This window comes from Thalassophryne amazonica, chromosome 3 (assembly GCF_902500255.1).
Source record: "Thalassophryne amazonica chromosome 3, fThaAma1.1, whole genome shotgun sequence".
Classification (NCBI taxonomy): Eukaryota; Metazoa; Chordata; class Actinopteri; order Batrachoidiformes; family Batrachoididae; genus Thalassophryne; species Thalassophryne amazonica.
In genome coordinates, this window is record NC_047105.1 from 36,627,792 (window position 1) to 36,649,029 (window position 21,238).

Here is a 21,238-nt window from a genome sequence, read left to right on the forward strand (position 1 = left end):
ATCACATTAAAAAATGATTGCCACCCAGGGATAAAGCCAGTTTAATCCTCCTTAATAATGGTGGGAATTATATGGCCTAATTGTTGTGCAAGAGTTTTAGTTAAAATTTTATAGCCACAGCACAGAAGACGTATTGGCCTGTATGAGGTACACTATACAGGATCCTTATCTTTATTAATAAGACTGAAATTGTGGCTTGGGTAAGAGTTTGCAGCAATTTTCCATTGGCCAAAGATTAATCAAAAACTGATTTGAGGATAGGTACAAGTTTTAAGGTGAATTCCTTTTAAAACTCTATGGGGAATCTGTCTGGACCTGGTACCTTCCCTGTTTGAGATGATCTGATGGACAGGAATACTATTTTTGGAGAAATAAGAGATATTAAGCAGAACAGTGGATTTTGCTAATTAAATTCTGGACTCACACGACATTCCAGCAGGGGTAATCATCTATATATTCAAAGCCAAGTAGCCTCTGTGTACTCTGTGCATGTGTGTAACTTCAATCACGGAGAAACTGGGGACAGCTGACATTTGCTGTTTGGTATACTTATGTATTTTGGGTCAATCTAGATCCTCATGAGCAATGAGCCATTATGTTAAATAATGCTGCATCAATGATGTATTAACAATGGATGTTTCAGGTGCAGTTTCATCAATCTGCCAAATGATCGTGCTGGACACCAGCATGGACACAGACGTACAACCACGGACACACAAATGTGCAAATTACTTTGATTCACTGTGTCTGTGTACATTTACAGTGTGACATTCAAGTAAAGCATGGTGATAAGCTAGCACAGTGGCAAATTCACTTAACAGACATCAAAGACAACGATCAGTGCACACGTCACACCAGATAAACAAGCACAAACAAAACAAATTAAAAAAAGCAAAATCTACCCAATTTTTGCTTATTTATTTGGGTCTGTAAAACTTGCAAAAGTGTCATCTGTCCAGATAGTGATTTGACAGATATCAGCTCGGGACTGTGTCTGACATCAAACCAAATATGGAAGAAATCCATTAATGCTTTCTGAGATCTTGCTTTAGACAACTGGACAGATACAGTGGGGCCAAAAAGTATTTAGTCAGTCCGTGATTGTGCAAGTTCTCCTACTTAGAAAGATGAGAGGTCTGTAATTTTCATCACAGGTACACTTCAACTATGAGAGACAAAATGAGAAAAAAAAATCCAGGAAATCACATTGTAGGATTTTTAAAGAATTTATTTGTAAATTATGGTAGAAAATAAGTATTTGGTCACCAACAAACAAGCAAGATTTCTAGCTCTCACAGACCTGTAACTTCTTCTTTAAGAAGCTCTTCTGTCCTCCACCTGTTACCTGTATTAATGGCACCTGTTTGAACTCGTTATCTGTATAAAAGACACCTGTCCACAGCCTCAAACAGTCAGACTCCAAACTCAACAATGGCCAAGACCAAAGAGCTGTCAAAGGACACCAGGAAGAAAATTGTAGATGTGCACCAGGCTGGGAAGAGTGAATCTACAATAGTCAAGCAGGCTGGTGTGAATAAATCAACTGTGGGATTAATTGTATGAAAAAATGGAACCCATACAAGACCACTGATAATCTCCCATGATCTGGGGCTCCACGCAAGATGTCATCCCGTGGGGTCAAAATGATCATGAGAACGGTGAACAAATATCCCAGAACTACACGGATGGAGCTGAAGAATGACCTGCAGAGAGCTGGGACGAAAGTAACAAAGGCTACACACTACGCAGAGAGGGATTCAAATCCTGCAGTGCCAGGTGTGTCCCCCTGCGTAAGACAGTACGTGTCCAGGCCCATCTGAAGTTTGCCAGAGAGCATATGGATGATCCAAAAGAGGACTGGGAGAATATCTATCATGTGGTCAGATGAAACCAAAAATAGAACTTTTTAGTAAAAACTCAACTCGTTGTGTTTGGCGGAAGAAGAATGCTGAGTTGCATTCCAAGAACACCATATCTACTGTGAGGCATGGGGTGGAAACATCATGCTTTGGGGCTGTTTTTCTGCAAAGGGGATAGGGCGACTGATGTGTGTTAAGGGAAGAATGAATGTGGCCATGTATTGTGAGATTTTAAGCCAAAACCTCCTTGCATCAGTGACAGCACTGAAGATGCAACATGGCTGGGTCTTCCAGCATGACAATGATCCCAAACACACCACTCGGGCAACGAAGGAGTGGCTCCGTAAAAAGCATTTCAAGGTCCTGGAGTGGCCTAGCCAGTCTCCAGACCTCAACCCCATAGAAAATTTGTGGAGGGAGTTCAAAGTCCATGTTGCCCAGCGACAGCCCCAAAACATCACTGCTCTACAGGAGATCTGCTTGAGGAATGGGCCAAAATACCAGCTACAGTGTGTGCAAACCTGGTGAAGACTAATGCTGCGTTCACACCGGGCGTGACGCGAGCGACAGCAGCAACAGGTTGCCATGTAATCCCTATGGAAGGACGCGTTGTGGCGCCAAGCCACGCAGCGCGAAGCGATGGACGCGAATGAAGCAATGCGAGTGAAGCAATTCTGAGAAATTGGCGTGTTTGTGGCACGATATTGCGTCACATCACGTTGCGTTGCCCTCCTCCCCAAGTTGAAAAATCTGAACTTTTTCGTCTTGTCGTGCCGCGATGACCAATCAGGGACTGAATATGTAGTGACATGGAGATGTCTGGAGTTTGACTGAGATGGATGTGAACATGTCCTGTCTCTGGTAGCCAGCCTGTGAGCAGGACTTATGTCCCTTTTGTCCTTTAGTTCACAATTATGACAGAGTTTGGGAGAAGAGCGAGCTGCAGCTCCGCAGCAGTGGGAGTGGAGGTTTGTTTTTCTACTTACGTGCGCACGCAAGCGATCGTCTGTGAAGATTATTTTATTTATATGAGTTTTTTGGTGAAAAGTGAGGAGCAGCCCCACAGCAAGCAGCGGAGTTTTTTTTTTACGTGCGCGCGAGCGAATCGTCCAAAGATTATTTTATTTATTAACTACACAGATGTATAATAAAGCAAATGGTGACTGGTTTCTAAACACAATTATGACAGAGTTTTTGGAGCGAGCAGGAGCCCCGCAGCAGGGGGAGCGGATTTTTTGTTTTTTTTTAAGTGCGTGCGAGCAAATCGTCTGAAGATTATTTTATTTATTAACTACACAGATGTATAATAAAGCAAATGGTGACTGGTTTCTAAACACAATTATGACAGAGTTTTTGGAGGGAGCAGCAGCCACGCAGCATGGGGAGCTGAGTTTTATTTTTTCTTTTACGTGCGCGCGCAAGCAAATCGTCCGTGAAGATTATTTTATTTATTGACTACACAGATGTATAATAAAGCAAATGGTGACTGGTTCCTAAACACAATTATGACAGAGTTTTTTGGGGAAGAGCAAGGAGCAGCCCCACAGCAACCAGTGGAGTTTTTTTTTTTTTTAATTGTTTACATGTGCGTGCATGAACGGGACAGGAGGTCCTCAAACTGGGTCCTGCAGAGGCGAAGGAACGCAAATAATGATACTCCCTGAATTGGGAACGTCTCATGACGTTTGTCAGCTTTCCACAACAACTCGCTCCATGTGATCAAAGTCCGTCATGTTAACTTGACTGACAACCGGAGCCGGCAAGCGGAATGGAAGCTCGTCCTATTTGATGACGCACTGCGGCGAATTTTCGCAGGAAAAGCAGAGCGACACACCGGGCGATGGTGGCGCATCAATCAATCAATCAATCAACTTTTTTCTTATATAGCGCCAAATCACAACAAACAGTTGCCCCAAGGCGCTCCATATTGTAAGGCAAGGCCATACAATAATTATAAAAAACCCCAACGGTCAAAACGACCCCCTATGAGCAAGCACTTGGCAACAATGGGAAGGAAAAACTCCCTTTTAACAGGAAGAAACCTCCAGCAGAACCAGGCTCAGGGAGGGGCAGTCTTCTGCTGAGACTGGTTGGGGCTGAGGGAAAAAAACAGGAAAAAGACATGCCGTGAAGGGGGGCAGAGATCGATCACTAATGATTAAATGCAGAGTGATGCATACGGAGCAAAAAGAGAAAGAAACAGTTCATCATGGGAACCCCCCCACAATCTACGTCTAAAGCAGCATAACCAAGGGATGGTCCAGGGTCACCCGATCCAGCCCTAACTATAAGCCTTAGCGAAAAGGAAAGTTTTAAGCCTAATCTTAAAAGTAGAGAGGGTATCTGTCTCCCTGATCTGAATTGGGAGCTGGTTCCACAGGAGAGGAGCCTGAAAGCTGAAGGCTCTGCCTCCCATTCTACTCTTACAAACCCTAGGAACTACAAGTAAGCCCGCAGTCTGAGAGCGAAGCGCTCTAATGGGGTAATATGGTACTATGAGGTCCCTAAGATAAGATGGGACCTGATTATTCAAAACCTTATAAGTAAGAAGAAGAATTTTAAATTCTATTCTAGAATTAACAGGAAGCCAATGAAGAGAGGCCAACACGGGTGAGATATGCTCTCTCCTGCTAGTCCCCGTCAGTACTCTAGCTGCAGCATTCTGAACCAACTGAAGGCTTTTTAGGGAACTTTTAGGACAACCTGATAATAATGAATTACAATAGTCCAGCCTAGAGGAAATAAATGCATGAATTAGTTTTTCAGCATCACTCTGAGACAAGACCTTTCTGATTTTAGAGATATTGCGTAAATGCAAAAAGGCAGTCCTACATATTTGTTTAATATGCGCTTTGAATGACATATCCTGATCAAAAATGACTCCAAGATTTCTCACAGTATTACTAGAGATCAGGGAAATGCCATCCAGAGTAACGATCTGGTTAGACACCATGCTTCTAAGATTTGTGGGGCCAAGTACAATAACTTCAGTTTTATCTGAGTTTAAAAGCAGGAAATTAGAGGTCATCCATGTCTTTATGTCTGTAAGACAATCCTGCAGTTTAGCTCATTGGTGTGTATCCTCTGGCTTCATGGATAGATAAAGCTGGATATCATCTGCGTAACAATGAAAATTTAAGCAATACCGTCTAATAATACTGCCTAAGGGAAGCATGTATAAAGTGAATAAAATTGGTCCTAGCACAGAACCTTGTGGAACTCCATAATTAACTTTAGTCCGTGAAGAAGATTCCCCATTTACATGAACAAACTGTAATCTATTAGACAAATATGATTCAAACCACCGCAGCGCAGTGCCTTTAATACCTATGACATGCTCTAATCTCTGTAATAAATTTTATGGTCAACAGTATCAAAAGCAGCACTGAGGTCCAACAGAACAAGCACAGAGATAAGTCCACTGTCCGAAGCCATAAGAAGATCATTTGTAACCTTCACTAATGCTGTTTCTGTACTATGATGAATTCTAAAACCTGACTGAAACTCGCCAATTCGCCAATTCGAATTGGCCACGCGACCAATGCGAATTGGCGAATTGACACACCGGGCGCGTCTGGTCTTACAGGAAACGTTTGACCTCTGTCACTGCCAACAAACATTATGTTACAGAGTATTGAGTTGAACTTTTGTTTTTTTTCCACCATAATTTACAAATAAATTATTTAAAAATCCTAAAATGTGATTTCCTGGATTTTTTTTTCTCATTTTGTCTCTCATAGTTGAAGTGTACCTATGATGAAAATTACAGACCTCTCTCATCTTTCTAAGTAGGAGAACTTGCACAATCAGGGGATGACTACAGTAATATTCAGAATAATAGTAGTGCTATGTGACTAAAAAGATTAATCCAGGTTTTGAGTATATTTCTTATTGTTAAAAGGGAAACAAGGTACCAGTAGATTCAGTAGATTCTCACAAATCCAACAAGGCCAAGTATTCATGATATGCACACTCTTAAGGCTATGAAATTGGACTATTAGTAAAAAAAAAGTAGAAAAGGGGGTGTTCACAATAATAGTAGTGTGGCATTCAGTCAGTGAGTTCGTCAATTATGTGGAACAAACAGGTGTGAATCAGGTGTCCCCTATGTAAGGATGAAGCCAGCACCTGTTGAACATGCTTTTCTCTTTGACAGCCTGAGGAAAATGGGACATTCAAGACATTGTTCAGAAGAACAGCGTAGTTTGATTAAAAAGTTGACTGGAGAGGGAAAAATTATACGCAGGTGCAAAAAATTATAGGCTGTTCATCTACAATGATCTCCAATGCTTTAAAATGGACAAAAAAAACCAGAGACGCGTGGAAGAAAATGGAAAACAACCATCAAAATGGATAGAAGAAAAACCAGAATGGCAAAGGCTCACCCATTGATCAGCTCCAGGATGATCGAAGACAGTCTGGAGTTACCTGTAAGTGCTGTGACAGTTAGAAGATGCCTGTGCGAAGCCAATTTATTTGCAAGAATAAAGTCCCTCGGTTAAATAAAAGACGTGCAGAAGAGGTTACAATTTGCCAAAGAGCACATCAACTGGCCTAAAGAGAAATGGAGGAATATTTTGTGGACTCATAAGAGTAAAATTGTTCTTTTTGGGTCCAAGGGCCGCAGACAGTTTGTGAGACGACCCCCAAACTCTGAATTCAAGCCACAGTTCACAGTGAAGATAGTGAAGCATGGTCGTGCAAGCATCACAATATGGGCATGTTTCTCCTACTATGGTGTTGGGCCTATATAATCGCATACCAGGTATCATGGATCAGTTTGGATATGTCAAAATACTTGAAGAGGTCATGTTGCCTTATGCTGAAGAGAACATGCCCTTGAAATGGGTGTTTCAACAAGACAATGACCCCAAGCACACTAGTAAACGAGCAAAATCTTGGTTCCAAACCAACAAAATGAATGCCTCGCAGATGTGAAGAAATCATGAAAAACTGTGGTTATACAACTAAATACTAGTTTAGTGATTCACAGGATTGCTAAAAAAGCAGTTTGAATATAATAGTTTTGAGTTTGTAGCATCAACAGCAGATGCTACTATTATTGTGAACACCCCCTTTTCTGCTTTTTTTACTAATAGCCCAATTTCATAGCCTTAAGAGTGTGCATATCATGAATGCTTGGTCTTGTTGGATTTGTGAGAATCTACTGAATCTACTGGTACCTTGTTTCCCATGTAACAATAAGAAATATACTCAAAACCTGGATTAATCTTTTTAGTCACATAGCACTACTATTATTCTGAACACTACTGTAAATATTTTTTGGCCCCACTGTACACACACATACACACCCACACTCACACGCACTTTAATATCCCCCGTGTGGGTGGACCATTTGTCCAGTGCAAGACAATAATATTAGGTAAGATAAGAACAAATACTAAAGATTCTTATTGAAGGTATCAACAACTTTGGCCCTCTTAGTGTACATCTGTAAAGCGAAAAATAATCAGAGATGACTGTGATTACTGTGGTTATGTGAAGGATTCAAAGTATTTCATGAGGTGTCTGTACTGTATCTGAATCATGTTCTCAACATACTGAGGAGCATGTACAAATTAACTTAAAAAAATTCAAATCACCTGCAGAATCACTCACACCTGCCCTCATGTCAACTCCAGTCTAGCAGCATGTGACACGATGCAACCGCTTTGGGTCCTGGATGGCAACCACACCAGGTAGACAACTGGACCATCCCCACATCTCTAAAGTAACCATCGATCTGCCACAGTCAGGTGACGTGTGGACATCTCCTTGGCCTTCTCCAGCCACTGGGGTCTTCAACACTCAGGCACCTACTGCACAAGCTGGATCACACAGAGAAAGGGGCGGCATGGTCAAAATGTCACCATAGCTGATGAGCCTATCCCAGCAGTCATACGCCGGGAGGCGGCATACTGGACAGGACGCCAGTCTATCACAAGGCCACATGTAGACGGACAACCACATTCACATCTGCGCACACACCTACAGTCAATTTATAGAGGTACAGTCACTAATCCCCCTAATGTGCATGTCACTATGGGTTTTAGAGCAACAACATGAAACCCCCAATAACTGTTGGTCTGAAGACTGGACCTACAGGTCTTCAAAACGCCTTGACCCTACAAAGCTTATGGCCCAGTCACATGGCACACAACGATTCCTGAATGAAGGGAAAAAAGTAAAAAAGTCACAATTCTTTGAGAAAGGGTGGACGAAAGAACTTTATCACTGAATAGCCTGCAAACCAACAGTACAAAAGGGATGAAAGAGGAACTAAATGAAACCGAAGCTAACACTGATCTTGACGCTTTAAACAAAATGCGCCTGGATCCACAGCTGGAGCAGTGTGTGTCTGTATCTCTGAGTTCCAGGACTCACCGCTGGGACGGAGCTCATAGTGCCTGAATCATGGAGAAACTGCAAATAGAAGCTGTGGAGATCTATGCACATGCAGACCCACTTACTCTGGTTCCTCGTCCAGAACAAAAGAGGGATCATCGCCTTCATCATCAGAATCCACACTGTCTGACAACACACTGCGTGCTCCGTCTTGCTCCAATTAAAAAAAACATGGTCACTGCTCTATCACTGTATTATGTTACTAAGCCATATATATTGATTTATAACAGAAAACTGTCAAAAGAGGGAATAAATATAAGTGTAAAGATGACTGAATATATCAGAGCAGTAAACTGACCAGTCAGCGTGAACGCCGCGCATTGACTCCCCATGTGTGGTTATTTCCACCAGCTCCAGCTGATCCACAACATGAATTCCACCTCCCAGAACAGCTCTTTATATAATCATTTGAATTATCTACCTGTTGCCACGTGTACATAAGGGCTGGACTGTCATTCCTACACTCATATTGTTGTATTTAATAAAAAATAATAAGTGCACGCAGGAGCTGCTGCTGCTGCGGTCAAGTACCGTTGGAAATTACACAACTTTTTTGTTGTTTCAAATTCAGCAGTTGCTTTTGGCAAAATAATTAATTGTATCCACACAAAAGATTACCTCTGGCCTATATAAGGTGCCTGAGCCCACTGAAGCTGACTCCCCACCAAGATTAAAAAAATCCAAGCAAACAGGCTGAGTTTGCCCTGTAATTTCCGATGGTACATAAATGCAGCAGCAGCAGCAGTGCTCACAAACCGGCTTCTGCACTGTGTGAAAACATTCAGCTGGTCGAACAAAGTCAAACTAAACGCTAACATTACAAAAACTAAGCAAACGATAAAAAACATCAAGAATGACAGAAAAACGAAATACTGAAGAATTGAGTTTTTTGTTGCCCTTCTTTCAAAATTTTCAACAGTTTAAATATCCTGACGAAGCACCAGCTGCAGGAACGAAGCTGGGTGAAGGTTAAACGGTGATGGTGAGGAGGTGATGGTCTAGTGGTTAAGGTGTTGGGCTTGAGTCCAGAAGATCATGGGTTCAAATCCCTGCCTGACTGGAAAATCACTAAGGGCCCTTGGGCAAGGCCTTTAATCCCCTATTGCTCCCAGTGTGTAGTGAGCGCCTTGTATGGCAGCACCCTGACATCGGGGTGAATGTGAGGCATAATTGTAAAGTGCTTTGAGCGTCTGATGTAGATGGGAAAGCGCTATATAAATGCAGCCCATTTACCATTTACCATAAACGATGCCAACAAAAGTCAACAAAAGTCCAGATTTCTTGTTTCGTTAGGGCTTCATTGCCCTTCGTTAAGTGCCATGTGACTGGGCCATAAAGGATGCCAGACTATCACAAGGCCACATGTAGATGGACAACCACATTCACACCTGCACACACACCTACAGCAGTTACAGTCACCAATCCCCCAAACCTGCATGTCTTATGGATGTGGGAGGAAGCTGGAGCACCCGGAGGGAACCCACATGAACATGGGGAGAACATGCAAACTACATACAGAAAGGCTCCAAGTGGGAAGCAATCCCACAACCTTCTTCTTGTGAAGCAACAGTGCTAACCACTAAGCCACAGCACTTCTGAAAATGTCTTGAAGTTGTCAAAGAAATCCAAAGATGGACAGGCAACTTATTCCAAAGTTTAAGTGCTACATTCTGAAACATAGGATCACTATGGGTTTTAGAGCAACGACATGAAAACCCCAATAACTGTTGGTCTGAAGAATGGACCTACAGGTCTTCAAAAGGTCTTGACCCTAGAAAGCTTATATATAAAAATTTATAATGAATTCTCAAAGTGTGTGTGAAATAAAGTAGAAGTGATATGGGATCTCAGAGTTAAAATGCAGCATTCTGCATCATTTGAGACCATTTAAAGACACTTTTAAAAGAGGTTAAAAGGGAATTAATGGATTTTCCAGAATAGAAAGTGCACTGAGTATAAATCGCACCTGTTAAAAAAAAGGCCTGTTGAAGGGGAAAAACCCACATATAAGTCACACCTTTTTTCTGTGTTATCAGTTCATTAATTTGGATTTTTATGCAATGCTGTCCTGTACTTCTTCTTATTGGCATATATCTTCTTTTAATGTTGGAGTTGATTTTGTTCCTCACTTTCATTCTTGTGAAAGTCCTGTACAAATAGTCACTATACTCTGGGAAATACAGTACAATAATCCAGTCGAGATGGCACAAAATAATGTATAACATCAATTCAGCTTCAGACACCATAGAGCTGAGGTTAGCAATGTTTCTCAAATGAAAGGCAGTAGTGCAGGTCAGCTGTCTGAAATGACAGTCCAAAGACAAATATAACGACAAAACTAAAATGACACCAAGATTATGCAAACAACTTGTAGATTTAACAGACAAAGTGAATGATCCATTGCACCATTTGATCCTTGGGACTGAGCCATCAGCAGTGACTTTAATCTATTCTGTGCCAGGTGTTAATGTAGCCGTGAGTAGCAAAGCCCTTCGTGTTTTAAAACAAACCCTTAAGGAGGACAATGAAGACATGATGAGGTCAAACCATGATGAGGGAGGAAACTGAATGAACATGGGAGTGCTGAGGTCTTGCCCACCTTCTTCATCCAGTGAGAGCATGTTGAACTTGAGCCCACTGGGCTCCATGCCCACGTAACGGTGAACCTTCTCTGTTCCCACTTCATGGACAGCAATGGCGTACTGCAGTGGCTTCACACAGGACTGCATGCAGAACGGCTGCTTGGTGTCACCTACAGAGTGCCTGGAAGTAAAGAGAGGCCATAAAGACTGACAGAATGTAGAGAGTCCACAGCCACACTGAAAATATAAAAGATTCACACATGGAAACAGCACCGACCTTTGTCCATCCACAGTGCACAAAGACACACCCCACAGGTGTGGACTGAACTTGGCCAGTTGGGGGATGTAGTCTGCAACCTAAAGCAGGACACACAACTATAGCGTTACATCTAAATAAAAGAACAGCGGCAGAAGAAAACCGATTTTGAATAGTCAGTCTAATTGAGAAAACAGGATCTTGTACAACCCCAATTCCAATGAAGTTGGGACGTTGTGTGAAATGTAAATAAAAACAGAATCCAATGATTTGCAAATCCTCTTCAACATATATTCAATTGAATACACCACAAAGACAAGATATTTAATGTTCAAACTGATAAACTTTATTGTTTTTGTGCAAATATTTGCTCATTTTGAAATGGATGCCTGCAACACGTTTCAAAAAAGCTGAGACAGTGGTATGTTTACCACTGTGTAACATCACCTTTCCTTCTAACAACACTCAATAAGCGTTTGGGAACTGAGGACACTAATTGTGAGTGTCATGATTGGTACAAAAAGAGCATCCCCAAAAGGCTCAGTCATTCACAAGCAAAGATGGGGTGAGGATCACCACTTTGTGAACAACTGCTTGAAAAAAATAGTCCAACAGTTTAAGAACTCAACGTTCAATTGCAAGGAATTTAGGGATTCCATCATTTACAGTCTATAATATAATCAGAAGATTCAGAGAATCTGGAGAACTTTCCACACGTAAGCGGCAAGGCCGAAAACCAACACTGAATGTCCATAACCTTCTATCCCTCAGGCGGCACTGCATTAAAAACCGACATCATTGTGAAAATGGTCTTACCACGTGGGCTCAGGAACACTTCAGAAAACCATTGTCAGTTAACACAGTTCACCACTACATCTACAAGTGCAAGATAAAACTCTACCATGCAAAGTGAAAGCCATACATCAACAACATCCAGAAATGCCACCGCCTTCTCTGGGCCTGAGCTCATTTGAAATGGACAGACGCAAAGTGGAAAAGTGTGCTGTGGTCTGATGAGTCCACATTTCAAATTGTTTTTGGAAATCATGGACGGCGTGTCCTCCGGACAAAAGAGGAAAAAGAGCATCCAGATTGCTACCAGCACAAAGTTCAAAAGCCAGCATCTGTGATGGTATGGGGGTGTGTTAGTGCCCATGGCATGGGCAACTTACACATCTGTGATGGCACCATCAATGCTGAAAGGTACATCCAGGTTTTGGAGCAACACATGCTGCCATCCAAGCAACGCCTTTTTCAGGGACGTCCCTGCTTATTCAGCAAGACAATGCCAAGCCACATTCTGCACGTGTTACAACAGCATGGCTTCATAGTAAAAGAGTGCAGGTACTAGACTGGCCTGCCTGCAGTCCAGACCTGTCGCCCATTGAAAATGTGTTGCGCATTATGAAGTGCAAAATACGACAACGGAGACCCCGGACTGTTGAACAACTGAAGTCGAACATCAAGCAACAATGGGAAAGAATTCCACCTTCAAAGGTTCAACAATTAGTGTCCTCAGTTCCCAAACACTAATTGAGTGTTGTTAGAAGGAAAGGTGATGTAACACAGTGGTAAACATACCACTGTCCCAGCTTTTTTGAAACATGTTGCAGGCATCCATTTCACAATGAGCAAAGATTTGCACAAAAACAATCAATTTATCAGTTTGAATATTAAATATCTTGTCTTTGTGATGTATTTAATGGAATATAAGTTGAAGAGGATTTGCAAATCATTGTATTCTGTTTTATTTACATTTTACACAACGTCCCAACTTCATTGGAACTGAGGTTGTAAAATGTGATGCACGAGTTGTGAAACCGGCAAAAAACAGAGCGAAAGGCAAAGCTCGCACCCCTAGCACCCTCTTGTGGAGCTATTCCACAGAGCACCATTCCTTTCCATGTAATCCCAAATAGCAATTTGGGGCTTCTTTTGAAGCATCGTTGTAACATCTTGGTCCATCCTTGTCAATCTTGAACAATCCTGGTATACATAGCAGTTAAGACCGTCATCTGCACCACCTTTAAAATCAGGAGCAAATTTTTTGAACTACTTAAAAATTTTATCCCAATTCTCACTGATAGTACGCGGTAAAGTCAGAGTATTTGAAGTCTTAACAGCTTCAATCATGTTTGAATGTCTTTAAATGTGGTATTCGTAGTGATTACAGCTTGAAACGTGTTTGATCGTGTGCCAATGGGGTAGAAATTTGAAGCCAAAGCAGCGTTTGTTGCGTTTTTTTTTTGTTAAGTTGAACAGCTTGATCATGTGTGGCTGAGAGTGCAGCTCCTTTCTTTTGTTCGGTAGCATCTTTCACGGTGCCAACACCTTGTTACCTTTAATGCTAACCTTGAGTGGGTTTCCAGGTCTGCAATTTATAAGCCAGCCTGTTAGGAGGCATTAAGCTGTTTCATCTGATTTTTGCACTTTTGGAATAACCCTAGGGAACTAGCATGTTGCCTGTGGGGACCCATGGGCTCTAGATTGGATAGTGTTTATAAAAAACGTAGCTGACATATTTCAAAGGTGGTAATAAATTATGCAAAGTTTCTATAATGAGTTGGAATGGTGTGTGAGTCCAGAATGTAATGAATTTAATAATTAACGTCTATTGTTCACTGTTGTTAGCTAATACACAAATACTCCAAAAATATTTATCCTATCAACATTAGGTTTTGGCGGCGTTCATCTTTGACCCAAAATACATAAGCATACCAAACGGAGTGTGTGTGTTTAAAGGTACGCAAGCATACACATGCACAGAGGCCACTTTGCTTTTAACATATAGATGATTTACCACCCTCTGCTGGAATGGTGTATGAGGAGTCGAGGATGTAATTATCAATGTACAACCCCAATTCCAATGAAGTTGGGACGTTGTGTAAATACAATGATTTGCAAATCCTCTTCAACTTATATTCAATTAAATACACCACAAAGACAAAATATTTAATGTTCAAACTGATAAACTTTATTGTTTTTGTGCAAATATTTGCTCATTTTGAATTGGATGCCTGCAACACGTTTCAAAAAAGCTGGGACAGTGATATGTTTACCACTGTGTAACATCACCTTTCCTTCTAACAACACTCAATAAGCGTTTGGGAACTGAGGACACTAATTATTGAGGCAGGCCAGTCTAGTACCCGTACTCTTTTACTACAAAGCCACGCTGTTGCAACACGTGCAGAATGTGGCTTGGCATTGTCTTGCTGAAATAAGCAGGGATGTCCCTGAAAAAGACATTGCTTGGATGGCAGCATGTGTTTCTCCAAACCCTGGATGTACCTTTCAGCATTGATGGTGCCATCACAGATGTGTAAGTTGCCCATGCCATGGGCACTAACACACCCCCCACACCATCACAGATGCTGGCTTTTGAACTTTGCGCTGGTAACAATCTGGATGGTCTTTTTCCTCTTTTGTCCGGAGGACACGACGTCCATGATTTCCAAAAACAATTTCAAACGTGGACTCATCAGACCACAGCACACTTTTCCACTTTGGATTTGTACATTTCAAATGAGCTCGGGTCCAGAGAAGGCAGCGGCGTTTCTGGATGTTATTGATGTATGGTTTTCACTTTGCATGGCAGAGTTTTAACTTGCCCTTGTAGATGTAGCGACGAACTGTATTAACTGCCAATGGTTTTCTGAAGTGTTCCTGACCCCACACAGTGGTTCTGCTGGAGGTTTCTTCCTGTTAAAAGGGAGTTTTTCCTTCCCACTGTAGCCAAGTGCTTGCTCACAGGGGGTCGTTTTGACCGTTGGGATTTTACATAATTATTGTATGGCCTTGCCTTACAATATAAAGCGCCTTGGGGCAACTGTTTGTTGTGATTTGGCGCTATATAAAAAAAAAAATTGATTGATTGATTGATCCTTTACACAATGATGTCGGTTTTTAATGCAGTGCCGCCTGAGGGATCAAAGGTCACGGGCATTCAGTGTTGGTTTTTGGCCCTGCCGCTTACGTGCAGAAAGTTCTCCAAATTCTCTGAATCTTCTGATTATATTATGGACTTTAGATGATGGAATCCCTAAATTCCATGCAATTGAGCATTGAGAAACACTGTTCTTAAACTGTTGGACCATTATTTTCACGCAGCTGTTCACATAGTGGTGATCCTTGCCACATCTTTGCTTGTAAACAGCTGAGCCTTTTGGGGATGCTCCTTTTATACCCAATCATGACACTCACCTGTTTCCAACCTGTTCACTTGTGGAATGTTCCAAACAGGTGTTCTTTGAGCATTCACCAACTTTCCCAGTATTTTGATGCCCCATCCCAACTTTTTTGAAACGTGTTGCAGGCATCCATTTCAAAATGAGCAAATATTTGCACAAAAGCAAAATAGTCTATCAGTTTGAACATTAAATATCTTGTCTTTGTGGTGTATTCAATTGAATATAGGTTGAAGAGAACTTGCAAATTATTGTATTCTGTTTGTATTTACATTTCACACAATGTCCCAACTTCATTGGAATTGGGGTTGTATATTGTTCACTGTTGTTAGCTAATATCTGTAGTTTCACCAAAAATATTAGTCCTATCAACGTTCCATTTTGGTTCATCGTTGACCCAAAAAACATCAGCATACCAAACGGCAAATATCAGCTTTCCCCAGTTTGTCTGTGATCAAAGTTATACTCGTGCACGCACACATACACATACACATAGGCCATTTGGATTTTAATATATAGATGGCAAATGGCAATCTCACTCACACACTCATGTTCAACCGCTTATCCAGAATCGGGTCGTGGGGACAAATGGCAATTTGCTTACACACCCATGATTTGGTCAGACTAAATACAACTCCTCTGCACCCTGTGACTTACATTGCACTTAGATTACACAGCGTGTAAATAGAAAATTGTAGGTGGACACGCCTGAAAACACATGTGCTTTGCATGTTAGCCTGTGCATGGTGACCATCATGTTTAATGAGCAGCTGTAGTCTAACTCTGTTCCGCTGAACCTAACTTTCCACACCTGCACAATGCAGGAAACACAACAAACACTTACCTTCCCATCAGTTTGCCTTTGCACTCTCTTGTAGATTTCATTGATCTTTTGGGTAAAAATGTCAAACTCTGGGATGACAAAATTTTTTCTGAAGGCCTGGATCAGCAGGACAATGTTTCCACCGACACATCTGAGGGAATAACAGAAGACGGCTGCCAGGTGCGCTCGCACAAATCGAATATTTGCTGTGCTATCAGGACAGCGTGTGAGTGCACATATTCTGTGGTGTGGATAGCAGCAGCTGCCAGCTGTCACTCTGAGCGACGGACCTCTGCATCAGTCCGTGCTGACACATAATACCAACATATGAGAGTTAGGAGGAGTTGAAAGTAGCACTTCCACTTTATAGCAATATGCAATCATTTCCTAACATCAGCAAATGCCACAGACTCAAATCAGATACAGTTCTGTGGAAGAAAATGCATCTGTATTTTCGTGTGAAATGTACAGTTTTACCAGTAAGTGGGAATATGACATCGAAAAAAAAAATCACATGAGCAAATTAGAAGACTACCCAAAGTCAAGGATCACTCAGTTTGAGCATCACTAACCCCTCCTGTCTGGTGAATAGTTCCAAAACAAAAAGGAGGCCGGGACAAATGTGTCACATGGGCCGCAAACAAGCTGCAGTGCAACAAAACATCACATGGATCACAATACGAATCACAAAGTTTTCTATCTATTTTTCATGACACTTTGCCTTCAGCAACACAGGTGTTGAGTGTGAATCAGGTGTTTCAAAGAATGCTTCTCTTGCAGCGGAAAAGCACCACTTCATTTATCTGTTTATATACATGTTTCTCATATATTCAGTAAAAGCTTGCAAGAAATAAACACTTCTAAAACTGAAAACACTGTTTTTGGAACCTATAACACCTCTAAAATGATTTACAAGACATTTCACGGACATTAGCATGGTGACATCACAGGCTGGTATAGCTAGCTGCAAACTGTTTCGTTTGTGTGTAAATATAACCTCTTTGTCATATATTATGTAAAAGCTACCAAGAAATAAAACACTTCTAAAACTGAAAACACTGTTTTTGGAATCTATAACACCTCTAAAATGATTTACAAGACATTTCACAGACATTAGCATGGTGATGTCACAGGCTGGTATAGCTAGCTGCAAACTGTTTCGTTTGTGTGTAAATATAACCTCTTTGTCATATATTATGTAAAAGCTACCAAGAAATAAAACACTTCTAAAACTGAAAACACTGTTTTTGGAACCTATAACACCTCTAAAATGATTTACAAGACATTTCACAGACATTAGCATGGTGATGTCACAGGCTGGTATAGCTAGCTGCAAACTGTTTCGTTTGTGTGTAAATATAACCTCTTTGTCATATATTATGTAAAAGCTACCAAGAAATAAAACACTTCTAAAACTGAAAATGCTGGTTTTGTAACCTGAAAACACCTCTGGAATGATTTACAAAGACATTTCGTGGACGTCAGCGTGCATGCTAACGTCTGCTAACTCAAAGCTAACTTACGCTCTTCTCAAAAACGTATAAACGGAAATATTGTTTATGACTGATTGACTGACTAAGAGAGGAGGTTCTTGAACATGTACAAATTGTAAGTAAGACAACATCTCAATAATTCATGTAAATAACTATATATATATATATATATATATATATATATATATATATATATATATATATATATATATATATATATATATATATATATATATATATATATATATATATATCAATCAATCAATTTTTTTATATAGCGCCAAATCACAACAAACAGTTGCCCCAAGGCGCTTTATATTGTAAGGCAAGGCCATACAATGCAATAATTATGTAAAACCCCAACGGTCAAAACGACCCCCTGTGAGCAAGCACTTGGCTACAGTGGGAAGGAAAAACTCCCTTTTAACAGGAAGAAACCTCCAGCAGAACCAGGCTCAGGGAGGGGCAGTCTTCTGCTGGGACTGGTTGGGGCTGAGGGAGAGAACCAGGAAAAAGACATGCTGTGGAGGGGAGCAGAGATCGATCACTAATGATTAAATGCAGAGTGGTGCATACAGAGCAAAAAGAGAAAGAAACAGTGCATCATGGGAAAGGGAAACGGAAAAGTTTTAAGCCTAATCTTAAAAGTAGAGAGGGTGTCTGTCTCCCTGATCTGAATTGGGAGCTGGTTCCACAGGAGAGGAGCCTGAAAGCTGAAGGCTCTGCCTCCCATTCTACTCTTACAAACCCTAGGAACTACAAGTAAGCCTGCAGTCTGAGAGCGAAGCGCTCTATTGGGGTGATATGGTACTATGAGGTCCCTAAGATAAGATGGGACCTGATTATTCAAAACCTTATAAGTAAGAAGAAGAATTTTAAATTCTATTCTAGAATTAACAGGAAGCCAATGAAGAGAGGCCAATATGGGTGAGATATGCTCTCTCCTTCTAGTCCCAGTCAGTACTCTAGCTGCAGCATTTTGAATTAACTGAAGGCTTTTTAGGGAACTTTTAGGACAACCTGATAATAATGAATTACAATAGTCCAGCCTAGAGGAAATAAATGCATGAATTAGTTTTTCAGCATCACTCTGAGACAAGACCTTTCTGATTTTAGAGATATTGCGTAAATGCAAAAAAGCAGTCCTACATATTTGTTTAATATGCGCTTTGAATGACATATCCTGATCAAAAATGACTCCAAGATTTCTCACAGTATTACTAGAGGTCAAGGTAATGCCATCCAGAGTAAGGATCTGGTTAGACACCATGTTTCTAAGATTTGTGGGGCCAAGTACAATAACTTCAGTTTTATCTGAGTTTAAAAGCAGGAAATTAGAGGTCATCCATGTCTTTATGTCTGTAAGACAATCCTGCAGTTTAGCTAATTGGTGTGTGTCCTCTGGCTTCATGGATAGATAAAGCTGGGTATCATCTGCGTAACAATGAAAATTTAAGCAATACCGTCTAATAATACTGCCTAAGGGAAGCATGTATAAAGTGAATAAAATTGGTCCTAGCACAGAACCTTGTGGAACTCCATAATTAACTTTAGTCTGTGAAGAAGATTCCCCATTTACATGAACAAATTGTAATCTATTAGACAAATATGATTCAAACCACCGCAGCGCAGTGCCTTTAATACCTATGGCATGCTCTAATCTCTGTAATAAAATTTTATGGTCAACAGTATCAAAAGCAGCACTGAGGTCTAACAGAACAAGCACAGAGATGAGTCCACTGTCCGAGGCCATAAGAAGATCATTTGTAACCTTCACTAATGCTGTTTCTGTACTATGATGAATTCTAAAACCTGACTGAAACTCTTCAAATAGACCATTCCTCTGCAGATGATCAGTTAGCTGTTTTACAACTACCCTTTCAAGAATTTTTGAGAGAAAAGGAAGGTTGGAGATTGGCCTATAATTAGCTAAGATAGCTGGGTCAAGTGATGGCTTTTTAAGTAATGGTTTAATTACTGCCACCTTAAAAGCCTGTGGTACATAGCCAACTAACAAAGATAGATTGATCATATTTAAGATCGAAGCATTAAATAATGGTAGGGCTTCCTTGAGCAGCCTGGTAGGAATGGGGTCTAATAAACATGTTGATGGTTTGGATGAAGTAACTAATGAAAATAACTCAGACAGAACAATCGGAGAGAAAGAGTCTAACCAAATACCGGCATCACTGAAAGCAGCCAAAGATAACGATACGTCTTTGGGATGGTTATGAGTAATTTTTTCTCTAATAGTTAAAATTTTGTTAGCAAAGAAAGTCATGAAGTCATTACTAGTTAAAGTTAATGGAATACTCAGCTCAATAGAGCTCTGACTCTTTGTCAGCCTGGCTACAGTGCTGAAAAGAAACCTGGGGTTGTTCTTATTTTCTTCAATTAGTGATGAGTAGAAAGATGTCCTAGCTTTATGGAGGGCTTTTTTATAGAGCAACAGACTCTTTTTCCAGGCTAAGTGAAGATCTTCTAAATTAGTGAGACGCCATTTCCTCTCCAACTTACGGGTTATCTGCTTTAAGCTACGAGTTTGTGAGTTATACCACGGAGTCAGACACTTCTGATTTAAAGCTCTCTTTTTCAGAGGAGCTACAGCATCCAAAGTTGTCTTCAATGAGGATGTAAAACTACTGACGAGATACTCTATCTCCCTTACAGAGTTTAGGTAGCTACTCTGCACTGTGTTGGTATATGGCATTAGAGAACATAAAGAAGGAATCATATCCTTAAACCTAGTTACAGCGCTTTCTGAAAGACTTCTAGTGTAATGAAACTTATTCCCCACTGCTGGGTAGTCCATCAGAGTAAATGTAAATGTTATTAAGAAATGATCAGACAGAAGGGAGTTTTCAGGGAATACTGTTAAGTCTTCTATTTCCATACCATAAGTCAGAACAAGATCTAAGATATGATTAAAGTGGTGGGTGGACTCATTTACTTTTTGAGCAAAGCCAATAGAGTCTAATAATAGATTAAATGCAGTGTTGAGGCTGTCATTCTCAGCATCTGTGTGGATGTTAAAATCGCCCACTATAATTATCTTATCTGAGCTAAGCACTAAGTCAGACAAAAGGTCTGAAAATTCACAGAGAAACTCACAGTAACGACCAGGTGGACGATAGATAATAACAAATAAAACTGGTTTTTGGGACTTCCAATTTGGATGGACAAGACTAAGAGACAAGCTTTCAAATGAATTAAAGCTCTGTCTGGGTTTTTGATTAATTAATAAGCTGGAATGGAAGATTGCTGCTAATCCTCCGCCCCGGCCCGTGCTACGAGCATTCTGACAGTTAGTGTGACTCGGGGGTGTTGACTCATTTAAACTAACATATTCATCCTGCTGTAACCAGGTTTCTGTTAGGCAGAATAAATCAATATGCTGATCAATTATTATATCATTTACCAACAGGGACTTAGAAGAGAGAGACCTAATGTTTAATAGACCACATTTAACTGTTTTAGTCTGTGGTGCAGTTGAAGGTGCTATATTATTTTTTCTTTTTGAATTTTTATGCTTAAATAGATTTTTGCTGGTTATTGGTAGTCTGGGAGCAGGCACCGTCTCTACGGGGATGGGGTAATGAGGGGATGGCAGGGGGAGAGAAGCTGCAGAGAGGT

General features: G+C 40.8%; 1 protein-coding gene across 2 annotated transcripts in view; it reads right to left on the reverse strand.

The window, feature by feature from the left end:
• LOC117506546 (glutaminase kidney isoform, mitochondrial-like) overlaps positions 1-21,238 on the reverse strand; it is a 67,962-nt gene that overhangs the window by 40,362 nt on the left and 6,362 nt on the right. For both annotated transcript variants that reach the window (XM_034166053.1, XM_034166052.1), the window contains exons 4-6: positions 16,134-16,263; positions 11,124-11,203; positions 10,864-11,027 (exon numbers count right to left, since the gene is read on the reverse strand). In XM_034166053.1, coding sequence (XP_034021944.1) covers positions 10,864-11,027; positions 11,124-11,203; positions 16,134-16,263 — 374 coding nt within the window. The remainder of the gene's footprint in view (positions 1-10,863; positions 11,028-11,123; positions 11,204-16,133; positions 16,264-21,238) is intronic.